Raw genomic sequence first — 16042 nt, 5'->3', positions numbered from 1 at the left:
GTCATGCATTTTGAATTCTCTAACCTTCGCTAGGAGAATTCAAAAGTTTGTTTATAAATTTAAATTCATCCCAATGCTGCGCCACTCAACCGTAGAAAGTGATGTTACTCATGGATTGTGGGGAGCCCATGTCCTACCCTTGGGAGCACGGTGGCTAAGTGGTTAGCACTTCTGCCTCACAGCGCTGGGGTCATGAGTTCAATTCCCGACCATGGCCTTATCTGTGAGGAGTTTGTATGTTCTCCCTGTGTTTGCGTGGGTTTCCTTCTGGTGCTTCGGTTTCCTCCCACACTCCAAAAACATACTAGTAGGTGAATTGGCTGCTATAAAAAAAACCCAAAAACTGACCCTAGTCTCTCTCGGTGTATGTTAGGGTATTTAGACTGAAAGCTCCAATGGGGCAGGGACTGATGTGAATGAGTACTCTGTACAGCGCTGCGAAATCAGTGGCGCTATATAAATAAATGGTGATGATGATGATACCCTTACATCACAATTTAGATTTCCAAAATTAATTTATTATGGGGCCTATTTACTAATGCCCGCATATGACCCCCATTAAATATCATCCCTTGTCGCAACTATAAGGGATGATATTTTGCAGCCATTTAATAAAATATCATCCCGGGACAGCACTTCCGATAGGAAGCAGTCCCAGCAATGACTCTCCATACCTAACCTTAGGTTGCACATGCGCAAAGCCATTTTGTAGTAGTTACCGAGGTGAGAGCAGGAAGGCTGCGGTGAGAGATCCGAAGTTCGCTCTCCTGCACTGCTCTCCCCATAGGGTAGAAAGGTTAACACCATTGTTAGCCATCGGGGTCAAAGCTCTGAAAAGCTAGGTGTTTTGGAGCTTCTTAATTCGGCCCACACCACACCACAGTCCCCATTGAAACCTATGGGGACAGTGGTTTAATGCGAAACTTAACCTAATTTTGGAGATATCTATGACATCTCCTGCGTTAGGCTTTTCATAGATAGAGGCAATACTTAAAAATGCCGAAAACATGCGGAAAAAGCCGTTTCCTCACGGTTTATGGCTTAATACATAGGCCCCTTAGTTATGCAGCAGCCCCCTGGAGCTCTGGCTAGGAGCGGCACATGGCAGTGCAGCTAGTGTGTCTTTAAAGGATCTGTCACATAAAGGTCTCCAGATCTGAAAGTCCTTTAGTGTCAAACTATTCATAGTGGGACTTTGAAACCTGGTTATGCCAACAGTATACTGTTAAGGGGCAGTAATCTTCCTGTTGTCTCATGTCAGGGATGATGCATTTATGCCACCCATTGGTGAAGGCAGAATGGAATGCTGGAAGGAAATGGCTCTCCTGATCAAAAAGTTGTGTGTTGTGCCAGCATGTCAAGCCAACACAAAGACTTTAAAAGATTGTGGACACATACTTTCTGGATCAACACAACGCTCTGTTTTAAATTGTGTCTCTACATTAATTTCTATAACAGTGAACAGATCTCTGTCCTTCCCAGTGGAACAATGACCAAATGGAAGGAAAATGTGTGTTATATTGCAATTCCTATGTATTTCCAGGGTTTTGCTATTTTCTGTTTCTTACATCCTTCTGAGGCACGGTTAACACAAACCACATGTCTTGGGCACGCGCGCTTTATTTTATGAGGTGCCCTTAAGACTAGAATGCCCTTAGGACTTTTGACAGTTCACTTAAACCTTAAGGTAATGACAGCAATTAAGGGGTTCCAGTGCATAATGCTTTGAAGTTAACCATAATGTTATGTTGAGTCTGTATGTAATATAACAAATGTTTAGGGGTTCCTTTTTGTAATGTTAATATAGGAATATTTCACCAATGTGTAATGTACATATGTTTAAAGTGATCTTAGTAGGCTGATATAAATAAAGAAAGAACGGGTAGTAAGTGTGCCATTGAAGCTGTAGCCTGTGTTTCTGAACACAAATAAGTTGCCATTTTCTTAATTAAACCCAGATTAATATAAGTACTTACACTCTGGTCTCATGGTTATGTTTGGAAATAACAATGTATTTCCTTTTAATGATTTCAGTGCTAACTGCAAGTTTATTTAAGTTTATTAGTTGGTACAAGCACTGGAATAAACAGAAAAATGTATTTAGCTCACAACCATTGGTTAACTACTCCTGTAAATTGTAAGATTTCAGCAAAGAGCTCTATATGCATTACCCTTGGGAACATATCAGAACACGGTGGAACACACAAAATACACCAGGTGAATGCAACCTAACAGATAATATTATACTTATCAAAGGCGCAGAACCCTGGGATGATGGACCATCTTTTATTCATAGATGAGTTTAAGGCAAGACATGTTACTACCTTTAAGTTCCTTTTTTTATTTAGTGACTATGTCATATATTACTATGATTCAAGTAAATAAATGGTAGAACGTAAGATTAAATCAAGAATTTGGTGATATAACTAAAAATCAATGTTAGTTTTAAGAGGCAACCAGACAAATAAAAAATGCATTCCTGGTCTTTGCAAGCTGAAATCTGTGTCACTTAACCTATATTACCGCAGGTAAACTGCTACTTTGCAAGTTAAGATAGCACCAGAAGATGGTGTGTCAGAAACAATGAGTATATCTAGAAAGTGAAGTCTATGGTTCTAAGTTGTATTGCGTCATGTGACCACAAGTGATGAATGCTTTGTGCTTAGGGGCATCTTATAGAAACATCTGGTAAAGATGACAATAACATTGTACATGCAAGTAAAACAAGAACACATGCATTACTTTTCCTGATTCTCAATCTAATTACATACTAAGCAGCAAATCCACTCTGTAAAGACAAAAGCCAGCAGCATGTGTCAGGAAATCATTAGAGAGCATACACTGGTGTATATCCTTTAATAGACTCTTGTAATAGTAAGTCTGGAGACTATAGTGGTGGCATATATTAGCAAGGAATTACCAGAACAGTCTTAGCAGTTTAATGCAATGCACAATTTCCCTAACTTGCCACATTCTTGTGCTTTTTCCAAACATTTCCCCATCTGTTACCATTAACTAGTTAGGTGTATCCATCATTGAATAGGTGAAAATGCATATGTATAATGTGGGGGTTAGTACATCATCATGAATCCTACTCTTGTACCACAAATGTATCTAGTTTGATTTGCTGAGATCAAGCTGCTGTATTTCTCTTACTTCAGTGCAATTTTTATGTCACATTTTGAACAGGAAGTTAAATGACCCTTTACATTATTTAGGAGAGCAGTGGATTACAACAATGGACTATAATGGACTATGCTTATGACTAATCATAAGCAAAAGCCACATATCACAACCTGACAAGGGCTAAAGAGGTGATCAAAAAGGGGTAATAAAATAATAAATTGCAAGACATATGATGTCAATTATATTTGCTGTGACATTATTTGTCATGTCCTTCTCAGTGAATCCACCAAACTAGAGAGGTTTCTTGTTACCTAGGAGACTGTAAGCCTATCACTCATCTGGCTTCTGCACAGACTCAGATATGGAAGACAGGGAGGCAAACAAACAAATGTCTTAGACTAGTATCATACTAAATAGATTTTGTTAAGCACACAGTTATTCTGTTTTATTATTTATCAGTAACACACAATCTTCTATTAATCTTCATTAGTGAATTTAGTTGCATTTTGCATCTCACCAGGTGGTCCGCAAGTGAGCCATGAGCTGCCTGTAACATTACTTTACTGCGTATAACAGGTATTAACTCTATTTTGGCATTCTGAATACATTCAAGGAGTCATGCAGACACATCATAGAGCATTTGCAGTGTGTTAAATAATAATGTTAATTTTACATTAAGGTTTATTGTAAATATGCAACACAAACTTACCATGAGCAAGGTCAATTGCGCCTCTTATTATGTCTTTAAATGATGAAATGTCATTTTCCCAACCACTTCTTTGAGTATCACATTTATGAGCCTTTGTCAGGAACTGCAAGGCCTAAACAGAGCAAAAGGGACATGTTAGGTATGGATATCATTTTTTTAAACTCTTTTTTTTAAAGCTCCAAAAAGTGGTTTAAATAGATAATGTTATATTATAATAGTGTCAGCATTGCTCACTTATATATAGGTTTGTCAGCGGTATGGTTGGAATGAGGACAGACAGAGGAAGGTGGAGGCATAAAAGATGAATTAGTCATTGTAGAAATTGTGCACATCATCACAACTTGTGGCGGCAGCTACTTCAACAAAGGAGGCCACAGAGATCACCAAATGAGGAACAGATATGGCAACAGCAATGACAGAGGAACTCACTGGTCCCAGCAGCTGAAATTACATGGTATCCAATAGATTTTCAAAACACCATGGGCCTGATTCATTAGGGAACTTAAATTAAGAAGTTTCTTATTTAGTTGATATTTGTGTGCTACATGAAAAAACAGTCAGTATTTAACTTATGTGCAAAACAGAAAACTAATTTTCACCCCTTGCATTGTAACATGGTTTTGTCCAGGAGACTTAAATAAGAAACTTCTTAATTTAAGTTCCCCATCTTAATCAGGCCCCATGTATTATGTATGTATATATATGTATGTATATATATATATATATATATATATATATATATATATATATACATATCATTACTGATCATTCTGCACAGTTTCTTAGGTCCTTCCAGTAAGATGTTATACTTAGAGCTTCTGACTGAGTTCCCAGGTTCGTCTTCCCCAAAGTTGTCTGTCAGAAATAAGTTATTATAATGTGCTATACTAAAGCAGTGTAACTAACAACAGAATGTTTTAATATAATATAGCACATTATGATCAGATACGGCTGGGGGAGAGGTCCAGAAAAGATGGGACCCGGTAACCTGCTCAAAGGCTGTAAGTATAACAAGTCAGGACTCAGGAGAAATGCAGACAACTGTGCTCCATCTATAAAATTAGACCCCCTTATAAGTAGGGATGAGCGCGCTCGGATTTCTGAAATCCGAGCCCACCCGAACGTTGCGGATCCGAGTCGGATCCGAGACAGATCCGGGTATTGGCGCCAAATTCAAAAGTGAAACTGAGGCTCTGACTCATAATCCCGTTGTCGGATCTCGCGATACTCGGATCCTATAAATTCCCCGCTAGTCGCCGCCATCTTCACTCGGGCATTGATCAGGGTAGAGGGAGGGTGTGTTAGGTGGTCCTCTGTGCTGTTTAGTTCTGTGCTGTTTAGTTCTGTGCTGTGCTGTGCTGTGCTGTGCTGTGCTGTGCTGTGCTGTGTTCTGCAGTATCAGTCCAGTGGTGCTGTGTGCTGTGCTCTGTCCTTCTGAGGTCAGTGGTGCTGCTGGGTCCTGTGCTGTGTCCTGTTCAGTCCAGTGGTGCTGTGTCCTGTGCTCTGTGCTTCTAAGGGCATAGTTATTTCCCCAATATTCCCCTGTGTTTAAAAAAATAAAAAAAAGTTTTTTTTATAAAATACCAAAAACTACTTTAATATTTTTTAATTACCACAAAATTTTCACAACCAATCCTGCAGTATAAGCCCATTGGTACTGCAATATTACCAAGTTCACACATTCAGCAGTAAAAGTCCAGTGGTACTGCAATATTACAAAGTTTACACATTCTGCAGTATCAGTCCAGTGGTGCTGTGTCCTGTGCTCTGTCCTGCTGAGTTCCGTAGTGCTGCTGGGTCCTGTGCCGTGTCCTGTTCAGTCCAGTGGTGCTGTGTCCTGTGCTCTGTGCTTCTAAGGGCATAGTTATTTCCCCATTATTCCCAAGTTTGTAAAAAATAAAAAAAAAGTAAAAAAAAAAAAAAAATTAAAAAAAAAAAAAAAAATATAATAATTATAACCAAATTTGCAAAACCAATCCAGCATTATAAGTCCATTGGTACTGCAATATTACCAAGTTCACACATTCAGCAGTAAAAGTCCAGTGGTACTGCAATATTACAAAGTTTACACATTCTGCAGTATCAGTCCAGTGGTGCTGTGTCCTGTGCTCTGTCCTGCTGAGTTCCGTAGTGCTGCTGGGTCCTGTGCCGTGTCCTGTTCAGTCCAGTGGTGCTGTGTCCTGTGCTCTGTGCTTCTAAGGGCATAGTTATTTCCCCATTATTCCCAAGTTTGTAAAAAATAAAAAAAAAGTAAAAAAAAATAAAAAATTAAAAAAAAAAAAATATATATAATAATTATAACCAAATTTGCAAAACCAATCCAGCATTATAAGTCCATTGGTACTGCAATATTACCAAGTTCACACATTCTGCAGTATCTTGTGCTACATATAATGGAGAGCAAAAATTTGGAGGATAAAGTAGGGAAAGATCAAGACCCACTTCCTCCTAATGCTGAAGCTGCTGCCACTAGTCATGACATAGACGATGAAATGCCATCAACGTCGTCTGGCAAGCACGATGCCCAATCTCCTAGTACAGGGCATGTAAAATCCAAAAAGCCCAAGTTCTCAAAAAACAGCAAAAAAAGAAACTTAAAATCATCTGAGGAGAAACGTAAAGTTGGCAATATGCCAATTACGACAAGTAGTGGCAAGGAACGGCTTAGGCCCTGTCCCGTGTTCATGACTAGTGGTCCAACTTCACCCAAGGATCAAAGCCCTCCTCCCCCCCCCTACAAAAAATTTAAGAGAGTTATGCTGTCAGCAACAACAACAAAACAGCAAAGAACTCTGCCTTCTAAACAGATGACATCACAAATCCCCAAGGCGAGTCCAAGGGTGTTGTTGGTTGTGAACCCTGACCTTCCCATCACTGTACGGGAAGAGGTGACTCCATCCAGCATTTGCAGCACGCCCTCTGCATATGCTGGAAGGATCACCCACAGTCCAGTTACAGATTTGGCTAATGAAGGTGTGAATGTTGTGCACTGGGAGGAGGATATTGATGTAGCTGGCGCTGAGGAGGATGTTGATGATTATGATGCAGACAGATACCAAATTGCATTTCTCAATTTCTATTTATATTCTAGATTATATAACGGCTGAAAAGTTTTCTGTTTTACTCCTAGTGGAGAGGGGATCTGATGCAGACAGATACCAAACTGCCTTTGTCCATTTCTTTGTATATTTGAATTGCTAGTTCTACAGTCTATGCAGGCTGCTTTATTTATATTCAACTACAAGTGTAGGGCGGGGGGGGGGGCATAGATAGCCACCAAAGTAACGTGGTCCATTTAATTTCACTTTCTAGCTCCACAGTCTGTGCAGCCTGCTTTTTTTTATCTTCAAAGTATTTATATTTACAAGCCTTGCAATCTAAATTAACTAGAGGTAGTGACGTGGTAGAACTCCAAAAGGCAGTTTGGAAGCCCCTGTACAAACTGGCTCTATTTTTTAACTGAGTTGTCCCCTCTCCAGTGTGTACTCGGAAAGAGTTTTTAGTGCAGCGGGGAACCTGGTCAGTGAGCGGCGAAGGAGGTTGCTTCCTCACAACGTTGAAAAAATGATGTTTATAAAAATGAATAATCAATTCCTCAATGAAGTACAGCACTGCCCTCCAGACAGTACAGAGGGACTGTGGTTGTGGAGTCCAGCGGGGACGAATTGATAATGTGTGAGGAGGAGGAAGTACACACTGTAGGGGGAGAGGAATCAGAGGTTGAGGATAAGGACGACATCTTTCCTCAGTAGAGCCTGTTTAGTTTGTACAGGGAGAGATGAATTGTTTTATTGGTGTGGGGGCCCAAACAAACCAATCATTTCAGCCACAGTTGTTTGGTAGGCCCTGTCGCTGAAATGATTGGTTTGTTAAAGTGTGCATGTCCTATTTCAACAACATAATAAGGGTGGGTGGGAGGGCCCAAGGACAATTCCATCTTGCACCTTTTTTTTTGGCATTATGTGACCATTCAACAGTCGTTTGCCATGTTCAAAAAGTAAAAGAAAATGCCAACAAATTCAATAAATTAAATCACAAGTTAAATGCCCTGTCATTATTTAAAACAAGAGGTTTTGACGTGCTAGAATTAGTGTAGTGTTAAGATGTTATAAACACTACACTTGGAAATTGGAGGAGGTAATGTGGCCCCGGTATCAAATTGGGTACCGGGGCCACCCCACTATGCAGTCCAGATACTTGTTTGGTGGAATTCCGACACGTGGAGGGTTTTTAAATTATATTGTGGCCTCGGTACCAAATTGTGTACCGGGGCCACCACACTACGCAGTCAAGATACTTGTTTGGTGGAATTCAGACCATTTGAGGGTTTTATTATTATATTGTGTGGACCACTCTATCTATACCACACTACAACTCTATACCACTCTATTTCCTACTTTAATTCTATTTAATTCTATTTCCTACTTTAATTCTATTACTAATTAATTACCATAAAGAGGAACAAAAAAAACCAATTTTACCAAAAGTATAATATGACTTAGACTTACAAACACTACACTTGAAAGATCGTGCCTTTAAATGAAAAAGTAAGTCTTCATTGCACGACTATGTGCAACAGGGACAGTTTTTTTCTTTACAAAGTCAACTAATAACACTTGGACCCTGTCTGTCTTTAACATACTTAATGGGATCTCAATGACGAATTGTCTGTAGCATGTTTGGAGGAGGTATTGTGGCCCCGGTATCAAGTTGGGTACCGGGGCCACCCCACTACGCAGTCCAGATACTTGTTTGGTGGAATTCTGACACGTGGAGGGTGTATTTATTTTATTGTGGCCCCGGTATCAAGTTGGGTACCGGGGCCACCCCACTACGCAGTCCAGATACTTGTTTGGTGGAATTCTGACACGTGGAGGGTTTTTTAATTATATTGTGGCCTCGGTACCAAATTGTGTACCGGGGCCACCACACTACGCAGTCAAGATAGATAGATGCGTATCATAGATAAAGTACATTCAGTGGTGTGGGGCAAATTGAAAAATATTCAAAATGCACTGACATTATCAAAAACAAGAGGTTGTCACACGCTAAAACTCCAACATGTATATGATGGAGAGGATGGAGGAGCAGCCGTATGTGTAGTGTAATGCAGACCTGTTGAAGGTTTTTTATATATTTTATTGTGGTGCCCAGTGCCCACTCCTCTACGCAGTCCAGGTACATTTATTGGTGCGATTCATAAAAGTTCAGGGTTTTTAATATATTGTGGTGACCCACTCCTCTACGCAGTCCAGGTACATTTATTGGTGCGATTCATAAAAGTTCAGGGTTTTTAAGATATTGTGGTGACCCACTCCTCTACGCAGTCCAGGTACATTTATTGGTGCGATTCATAAAAGTTCAGGGTTTTTAATATATTGTGGTGACCCACTCCTCTACGCAGTCCAGGTACATTTATTGGTGCGATTCATAAAAGTTCAGGGTTTTTAAGATATTGTGGTGACCCACTCCTCTACGCAGTCCAGGTACATTTATTGGTGCGAATCAAACAAGTTGATGGTTTTCTTATTATATATATTGTGGTGACCCACTCCTCTACGCAGTCCAGGTACATTTATTGGTGCGATTCATAAAAGTTCAGGGTTTTTAATATATTGTGGTGACCCACTCCTCTACGCAGTCCAGGTACATTTATTGGTGCGATTCATAAAAGTTCAGGGTTTTTAATATATTGTGGTGACCCACTCCTCTACGCAGTCCAGGTACATTTATTGGTGCGATTCATAAAAGTTCAGGGTTTTTAATATATATTGTGGTGACCCACTCCTCTACGCAGTCCAGAAAGATACCTTGTTGCAACGTTTTGGACTAATAACTATATTGTGAGGTGTTCAGAATACACTGTAAATTAGTGGAAATGCTTGTTATTGAATGTTATTGAGGTTAATAATAGCCTAGGAGTGAAAATAAGCCCAAAAACTTGATTTTTAAACTTTTTATGTTTTTTTCAAAAAAAATCCGAATCCAATACCTTAAATCCGAACCGAGACCTTTCGTCAAGTGTTTTGCGAGACAAATCCGAACCTCAAAAATAACGAAAATCCGGATCCAAAACACAAAACACGAGACCTCAAAAGTCGCCGGTGCACATCCCTACTTATAAGAGCATCACATATTAGGGACAGATACATACTGCCCAGCGGAGAAAGGAAAAACTAAAATAAAACACAGTATTGATGGCTCTCACTCCCTCACACTTTTTTTCTCAGCTAGACCTGCCTAACCATTGTCATATTCCTTAAATCTTAGCGAAAACTTTGTCAGATTTAGAAAACAGAGAATGTCCATTGTTGGAACCAGACAACCCGTGATTTAAACATAGGACAATATGTTGATAAAATCCTTATGTTTATTTTTTCATTACTTCTAATCTTATAAATCTCATTACTTATGGAGGAAAAAATATAATGGCATTAATGCAATGAGAGAGTTAAAAAGAAATTGTGCCCTACATCTGTATGGTGGATTACTGACCATTTTCACTCAACAGTGAACATATTAGACTGTTTCTACAAAAAAAACAACAAAAAAGCAGCTAAACTAAATAATTATAGGTACAGCTTATGGATCATTCAGAAAATAGATCAAACAGTAAGGTTACATCTATTAGAAGGAACGTCCTTTTCTAGAATATACATGTGGAACACGATCAGATGAGAATGCCACAAAGCGGCTCATCCATACACGTGCAACATGACAACCTGCTTTTTTTTTTTTTTTTTTTTTTCTCCAAGCACATAAACCTGGAAAATACAACAAAACAGGGCTTTACCAGTGGAGTGTAATTAGATAACAAATATTGAATGAATTATCGGGGAAGAGATGTCTGCAATTTTATTACTTGAGGGAGGGCGGGATCTGGTAAAGAAGAATATCTCCTTTATTGTTCAAAAATGCACTTTAAATATTTAACATTACCTTTTCGTTTTCTTCAGCTTTTTCACTTTCCCCATTCCCATAGAGTTTGGCATATGCTTTCCAGATTTCGCCATCACTGGAATCCCGAGCGGTTACTCTCCCAAACAACTCCTGTAGCTTGGTATTCAGGTTACTTGTGGATTCTCCGTTGTTATCCACAAAGCCTTCCACCACTGCTCTAACTAAGATCTTCAAGACCTACAGAACAAAATCAATAATTAAATGTCTATAACATTTCAATAGAAATATTTTTTCTTTAAAAATGCTTACGCAACCTATAGTTGAAAGTTGTTGAACTACAAAGCCCAGGATGCTTTATTAGCAAGCAAATTGCTTGGTTTATAGCATCCCTCCATGTTATAACCATATATATTTATTTTGCATCACAACAGTTCTCTAAAAAAAGAAAGCAGCATAATAATTCACATGATATGACTAATTACGCTAATAAAATAGCCTGACTTTTAGTATGAGTAATAAAACATGTCAAAGACTGATCAATAATTCAAGGGACATTTAAATATAAACTAGCCTACATCAATCAATACTTAGCTGAATATATTTAATGAGCTAGAATGTGACCAAACATTTCGCTACTTAACACTCAGGACCTGGATTCTATTTCACTAGACATGTTTAAGCAAGTTTATAAGTTATTTAGCTCATTAAAAGTATATTAAAGAAATATCACATTGTAAAATGTGGTTCAGAACCCCAGAAAATGTAATTAAAGTATTACTCACCCATTCTAACAATTAATGAGCAGAGTCTACTTAGCAAATCACAATACAATATAGAAAATTGTATGTTTTACAGAGCACTGCACTTATTTGCTATTGCAAAGGGGTAACACAAAAATGGATGGTTTCAATTTGCCAGATGTCTGTAAAAACATGTTAAAATACTGCACTCTCTTGCAATTCGCCTATCACATCAATATATGTCCAATACTTAGCCCATTAGTTCATTGATTGCCAGAGAGCCAGCAAACTAAAATACTTAGATACAGTATCCCTGAGAGTGCAACCATCAGACATATCTGCGGTTATGGATTTCATTTCTGCCAATTCTCAGCAGTCATATAAATTCATAGAGACAGTCTCTTCAGTTATTGCTATTTTACGAAGCCTTGTTTTTTTGTACACTATAGTTCTATAGCTCCTTAAACTCTGCAGGAGCTGGAGAAGTTGGAAAAAAAGAAAATCTTTGACATTTCTATGTAAACATTTTCTATGTTTTGTGGAAATTATTGTACATATTGAAAAGCCAGCACATCTGCCCTTCTTACCACTGAGCAAGCAGTGACGTCATCATATGTGCAGACAATAATATGTATGTAGGTACCAAAGTGTGCAACACAGAGAAACAATTGTCAAGACAAAAGATTTAAGAGACTTTAAATGTCACAAATATCATTAAGCTAACAAAAGTCTTGCGGTTGGCAACAGACAGTGGGTAAAATTATCTGATTGTAAAATAGTTTGCCAAGGCGCTCTTTACTTTTATTGTAATATACAATGTAATGTAATCAAGAATGGAAATAAAAACAACATTCAATTAACAAACTGTTGAGTCCAAGAGTGGTGCCAGAAGATACAGAAGAATATATAACTTAACATATCTCATAATGGATGTGGTATGATAGCCATTGATTTAATTAGTGTTCCACAAACAAGAAGCTGCTCAGTGGGCTAAGGAAAGCACGCAACGAGGTACTAAGAAAACCCCAACATTTTCTTCTCTGAAGAATCCCTGTCTAAACGGTGGTGTTTTATAGTAGCACATTGGGGCCATTAACAAGAATAGACTACAATCTGAATGTCATGGGATATTGGACAACTACTATACACATCAGTGTCCACATGTGTCACCAATGCTGACACCTACAACAGTGTCCTGATGAATTTAGTTTGTTATTAGGTCAAATAGAGGAGCAACTCACTATTAGGTTCTTCACAAAAAGAGAATCTTATTGGGGATCCAATTATCTTATTCTCATATCTGTCCTAACTGACAGATACAAGTTGTCTTGTTTCCGTAAACTAAACATTGCATGTTTTAATCAAACGTAAATTATGATAAAGTAATGGAATTATATTTTATTGTCAATTTACAATCTATCTTAAGGCTATGGCTATTACAGGCTGTCTTAACATAATTTAAAAGTTGTTTTTTTTACCAAGTATTTATGTATCAAGATGCTCAAGATTATTTTTTAAAAATGTTATACTTATTAGGAAAAAACGTCTCCCTCTCCCTCTCCCTCTCCCCCTCTCTCTCTCCCCCTCTCTCTCTCTCCCCCTCCCCCTCTCCCCCTCTCCCTCTCCCCCTCTCCCTCTCCCCCTCTCTCTCTCTCCCCCTCCCCCTCTCCCCCTCTCCCTCTCCCCCTCCCCCTCTCCCCCTCTCCCTCTCCCCCTCTCCCTCTCCCCCTCTCCCTCTCCCCCTCTCCCTCTCCCTCAATATATATATATATATATATATATATATATATATTTCAATTAGTAGAACACTTGTCTACCTGTTGCAACTTCTATTCTAGATGTGGCAACAGGCAGTCCTCGAGCCTTTACCCATGGTCTCCAGTTCCTACCTGCTTTATTGTCAGATGTGTTTGTTATAAATTGTAACACTTGTTTAAAATGCCTGCTGATGTGTTATTACAGGTAGGTGTCTCTTTCTTTGATTAAATGTATTGTATTAGGTGGCTTATCACTCATTAAGGAATATATCACCCAAGCTCATTACACCGATTTCATCACGTGGTAAGCATTACTTATCAAAGCTTTACTTGAACAACTACTAAACCTGGTGGGCAAAAACGTATAGGACACTCCATACTCCCTCAGTTAGAGATGGCTTCTGTAAGGTTATGTCACTGACCATTTACCCACCTGTACATCCTTGTATTTATCTCGTAAGTCCATGAGTCGATGGTAAGCTTTAACAGCTTCTCCAAACTCTCCCACATCAGTGCTGGTTAGTAAATAGTTCTCCCAGATCTGCCAGTGCTCAAAGTTGCATTTAATGGCTTCTTTAAGTGTTCGGAAAGCCTTATGCCTTGGAAGACAAGAGAAAACATTACCGCAATCCACGCAAAAATATTATTAAACATTATTACACCAAACAAGTTTAAAACATGAATTTGATGTCAATCACAAATATGTAATAGGTGAAACATGGTGTTCATGATGAAACCTTAATGATTAAATAAAATGAATCCACTATTTATGCAGGTAAAAATAGTTCTAGCTTATTATTCTAATAAGAACATAATTCCTTGAAGCGAGAGGTGGTTCTGCAGGAGGTGCACCCTTGAGTACTACATACGATAAGGACTTCCATATGTTTTAAATAAACCTATAGGACATCAAGGTGACATATGAAATTATTCCCACATATCCTGGTAATCTCTACTCATCAGAAGCTTAGATAAATGGGAACATAGCATTGGGATATTTTAGGTTAAAAAAAAGTTGGCTGCCCTGGGGAAAATGACACACATGGCAGCATTCTGCCCTCTACTGCCAACCAAGATGGCATTTGTTGCTGCCACTATGTTCCAATGCTTCAGTCACTAGCCATGGTGAGCGTGGAAGGAGCAGGACAGAGAGAATACTAAATTTCCATCTCCTCTACCTTTTTCTCTTACTGTGTCACAAGTCTTCTGTACCCCTTCCCAAAATTGCCGCAGGTGGTTGCAGAGCAGCTGGTGAAAGACGTGCTAGGACAGCAGCAAGTAAAATCCTCTATGCCGCCTCTAGGAATGTACAGCACGAGAGAAGGTTTTCACCTCAATGGAGGAACTACCCTGCATGGGAATCTAACCATAAAATCTTTTCTTACTCTATCCATATAATAAGGGTTACAGAAGAAACACTGAAATATTTGTAGTTACTCCTTCACACACATTTATAGTGGACTGCAATAACAAATTATATGCTCTGATTTATTTTTGTTGCTTAGATCTCTCATTGAAAATAAAGTTATTTGAAAAATATTTGCAATAATGAAGGTGTTGCAGAGAATTTTCATGCACAAATCTAAGTTCCGAATTAAAGTACTAATAAAGTTACCATTAGATTTCACAGAACAGCCACAAACAGCTGGTTTAAACGTTGCCATTACATCATTATTTGAACAATTTTGGCAAATGGAGCTCATCAGTAAGAAAAAATATGAGGGGCCTACTGTGGAATGCTAAATGAAATGGAAACTAATTATTTATAACATTTTAATTATGTACCATTGAACATGTGATAATGTAATGGAGTTACAGATTGCAGTAGATTAGTGTCGGTAGTTGTTACTGACCTAAGTCTTCCTGTACAAACTATGAACTAAAAACATAGAGGGAAATTAATCATTTACACTTATGCAAACTAATACATTATGTCCGACACCATGTGTTCTCAATACTTTGAATCCATGGATAGCAAAGTGACTTTCATAAGTCAACAGGGTCTGTCTAAAGTAGTGAATCATTTTTGGCAAATACGAAATATTGTTGAAAAGCACATTCTAATAGCGTTAGCAAAGGTAAATTTGGTCAAAATTTAAAACCAGATGGGACAGTACAGTGGATGGAGGAAACAATTGTAGCCAGTAGGACTCTTTAGCTATCTCCCAACATAGTAGTGTCCATTCGTGCAACACTATAGACATAAATCAGCAGGAACTCCCACAAAGATCGCTTCACATTCATTTGGCACTATAAACCCAAAGACCGGCAAAAGGACCTTCAGTGGAGCCGAGCCATGGACTTGCAGTTGATCACATTGTCCTTACCTAATATAACTGGTGCTAGGCAGCTGAAAGTGATTCCAAGGAGGCTATTCTTCATAGATTGTGTACTGCTAGGATAGGCAATGATCAAGTGATCTAGACACTACATTGCGTCTTGAGAATTTTTCGTCAACATCTAGATAACCTATCCCAAAATGCCAACTACCAGGTCAAGTTATCTATCTACATAGCGTCCAACCACTTACCAAACTGTACTGCTTCGAAAATCTAGAGCCAGAAATCAGTCCCAATAAAAATGAAGGGAATATATTACACAACCGATAAATGTTCTAAGTTAGCCCATTCCTGTTGTACGGTATGAAGGTATGTATTACGATAAAAAGTTCCAGGGAGGACACTGTTATAAAAATGATCAATGTGAGATGGAGGCAGGCAAGTGACTAATAATGTATCTCATTGAACTTAGAACTGTCAATCTACATGTTTTACCACTATTTTTTCCCTTAAGCAGTTTCAAAGTGAGAC

The 16042-nt window shown here is 38.6% G+C and overlaps 1 protein-coding gene across 1 annotated transcript in view; it reads right to left on the bottom strand.

Moving 5' to 3' along the window:
* Positions 1-16042, bottom strand: part of TTC27 (tetratricopeptide repeat domain 27) — a 293427-nt gene that overhangs the window by 9341 nt on the left and 268044 nt on the right. Inside the window, exons 17-19 of the mRNA XM_075203668.1 lie at positions 13666-13831; positions 10775-10972; positions 3836-3947 (exon numbers count right to left, since the gene is read on the bottom strand). Coding sequence (XP_075059769.1) covers positions 3836-3947; positions 10775-10972; positions 13666-13831 — 476 coding nt within the window. The remainder of the gene's footprint in view (positions 1-3835; positions 3948-10774; positions 10973-13665; positions 13832-16042) is intronic.

Source organism: Mixophyes fleayi, chromosome 3, assembly GCF_038048845.1.
Source record: "Mixophyes fleayi isolate aMixFle1 chromosome 3, aMixFle1.hap1, whole genome shotgun sequence".
Taxonomy (NCBI): domain Eukaryota; kingdom Metazoa; phylum Chordata; class Amphibia; order Anura; family Limnodynastidae; genus Mixophyes; species Mixophyes fleayi.
Note: the sequence above shows the minus strand (reverse complement) of the source record. Positions and strands in the feature narration are given on the sequence as shown.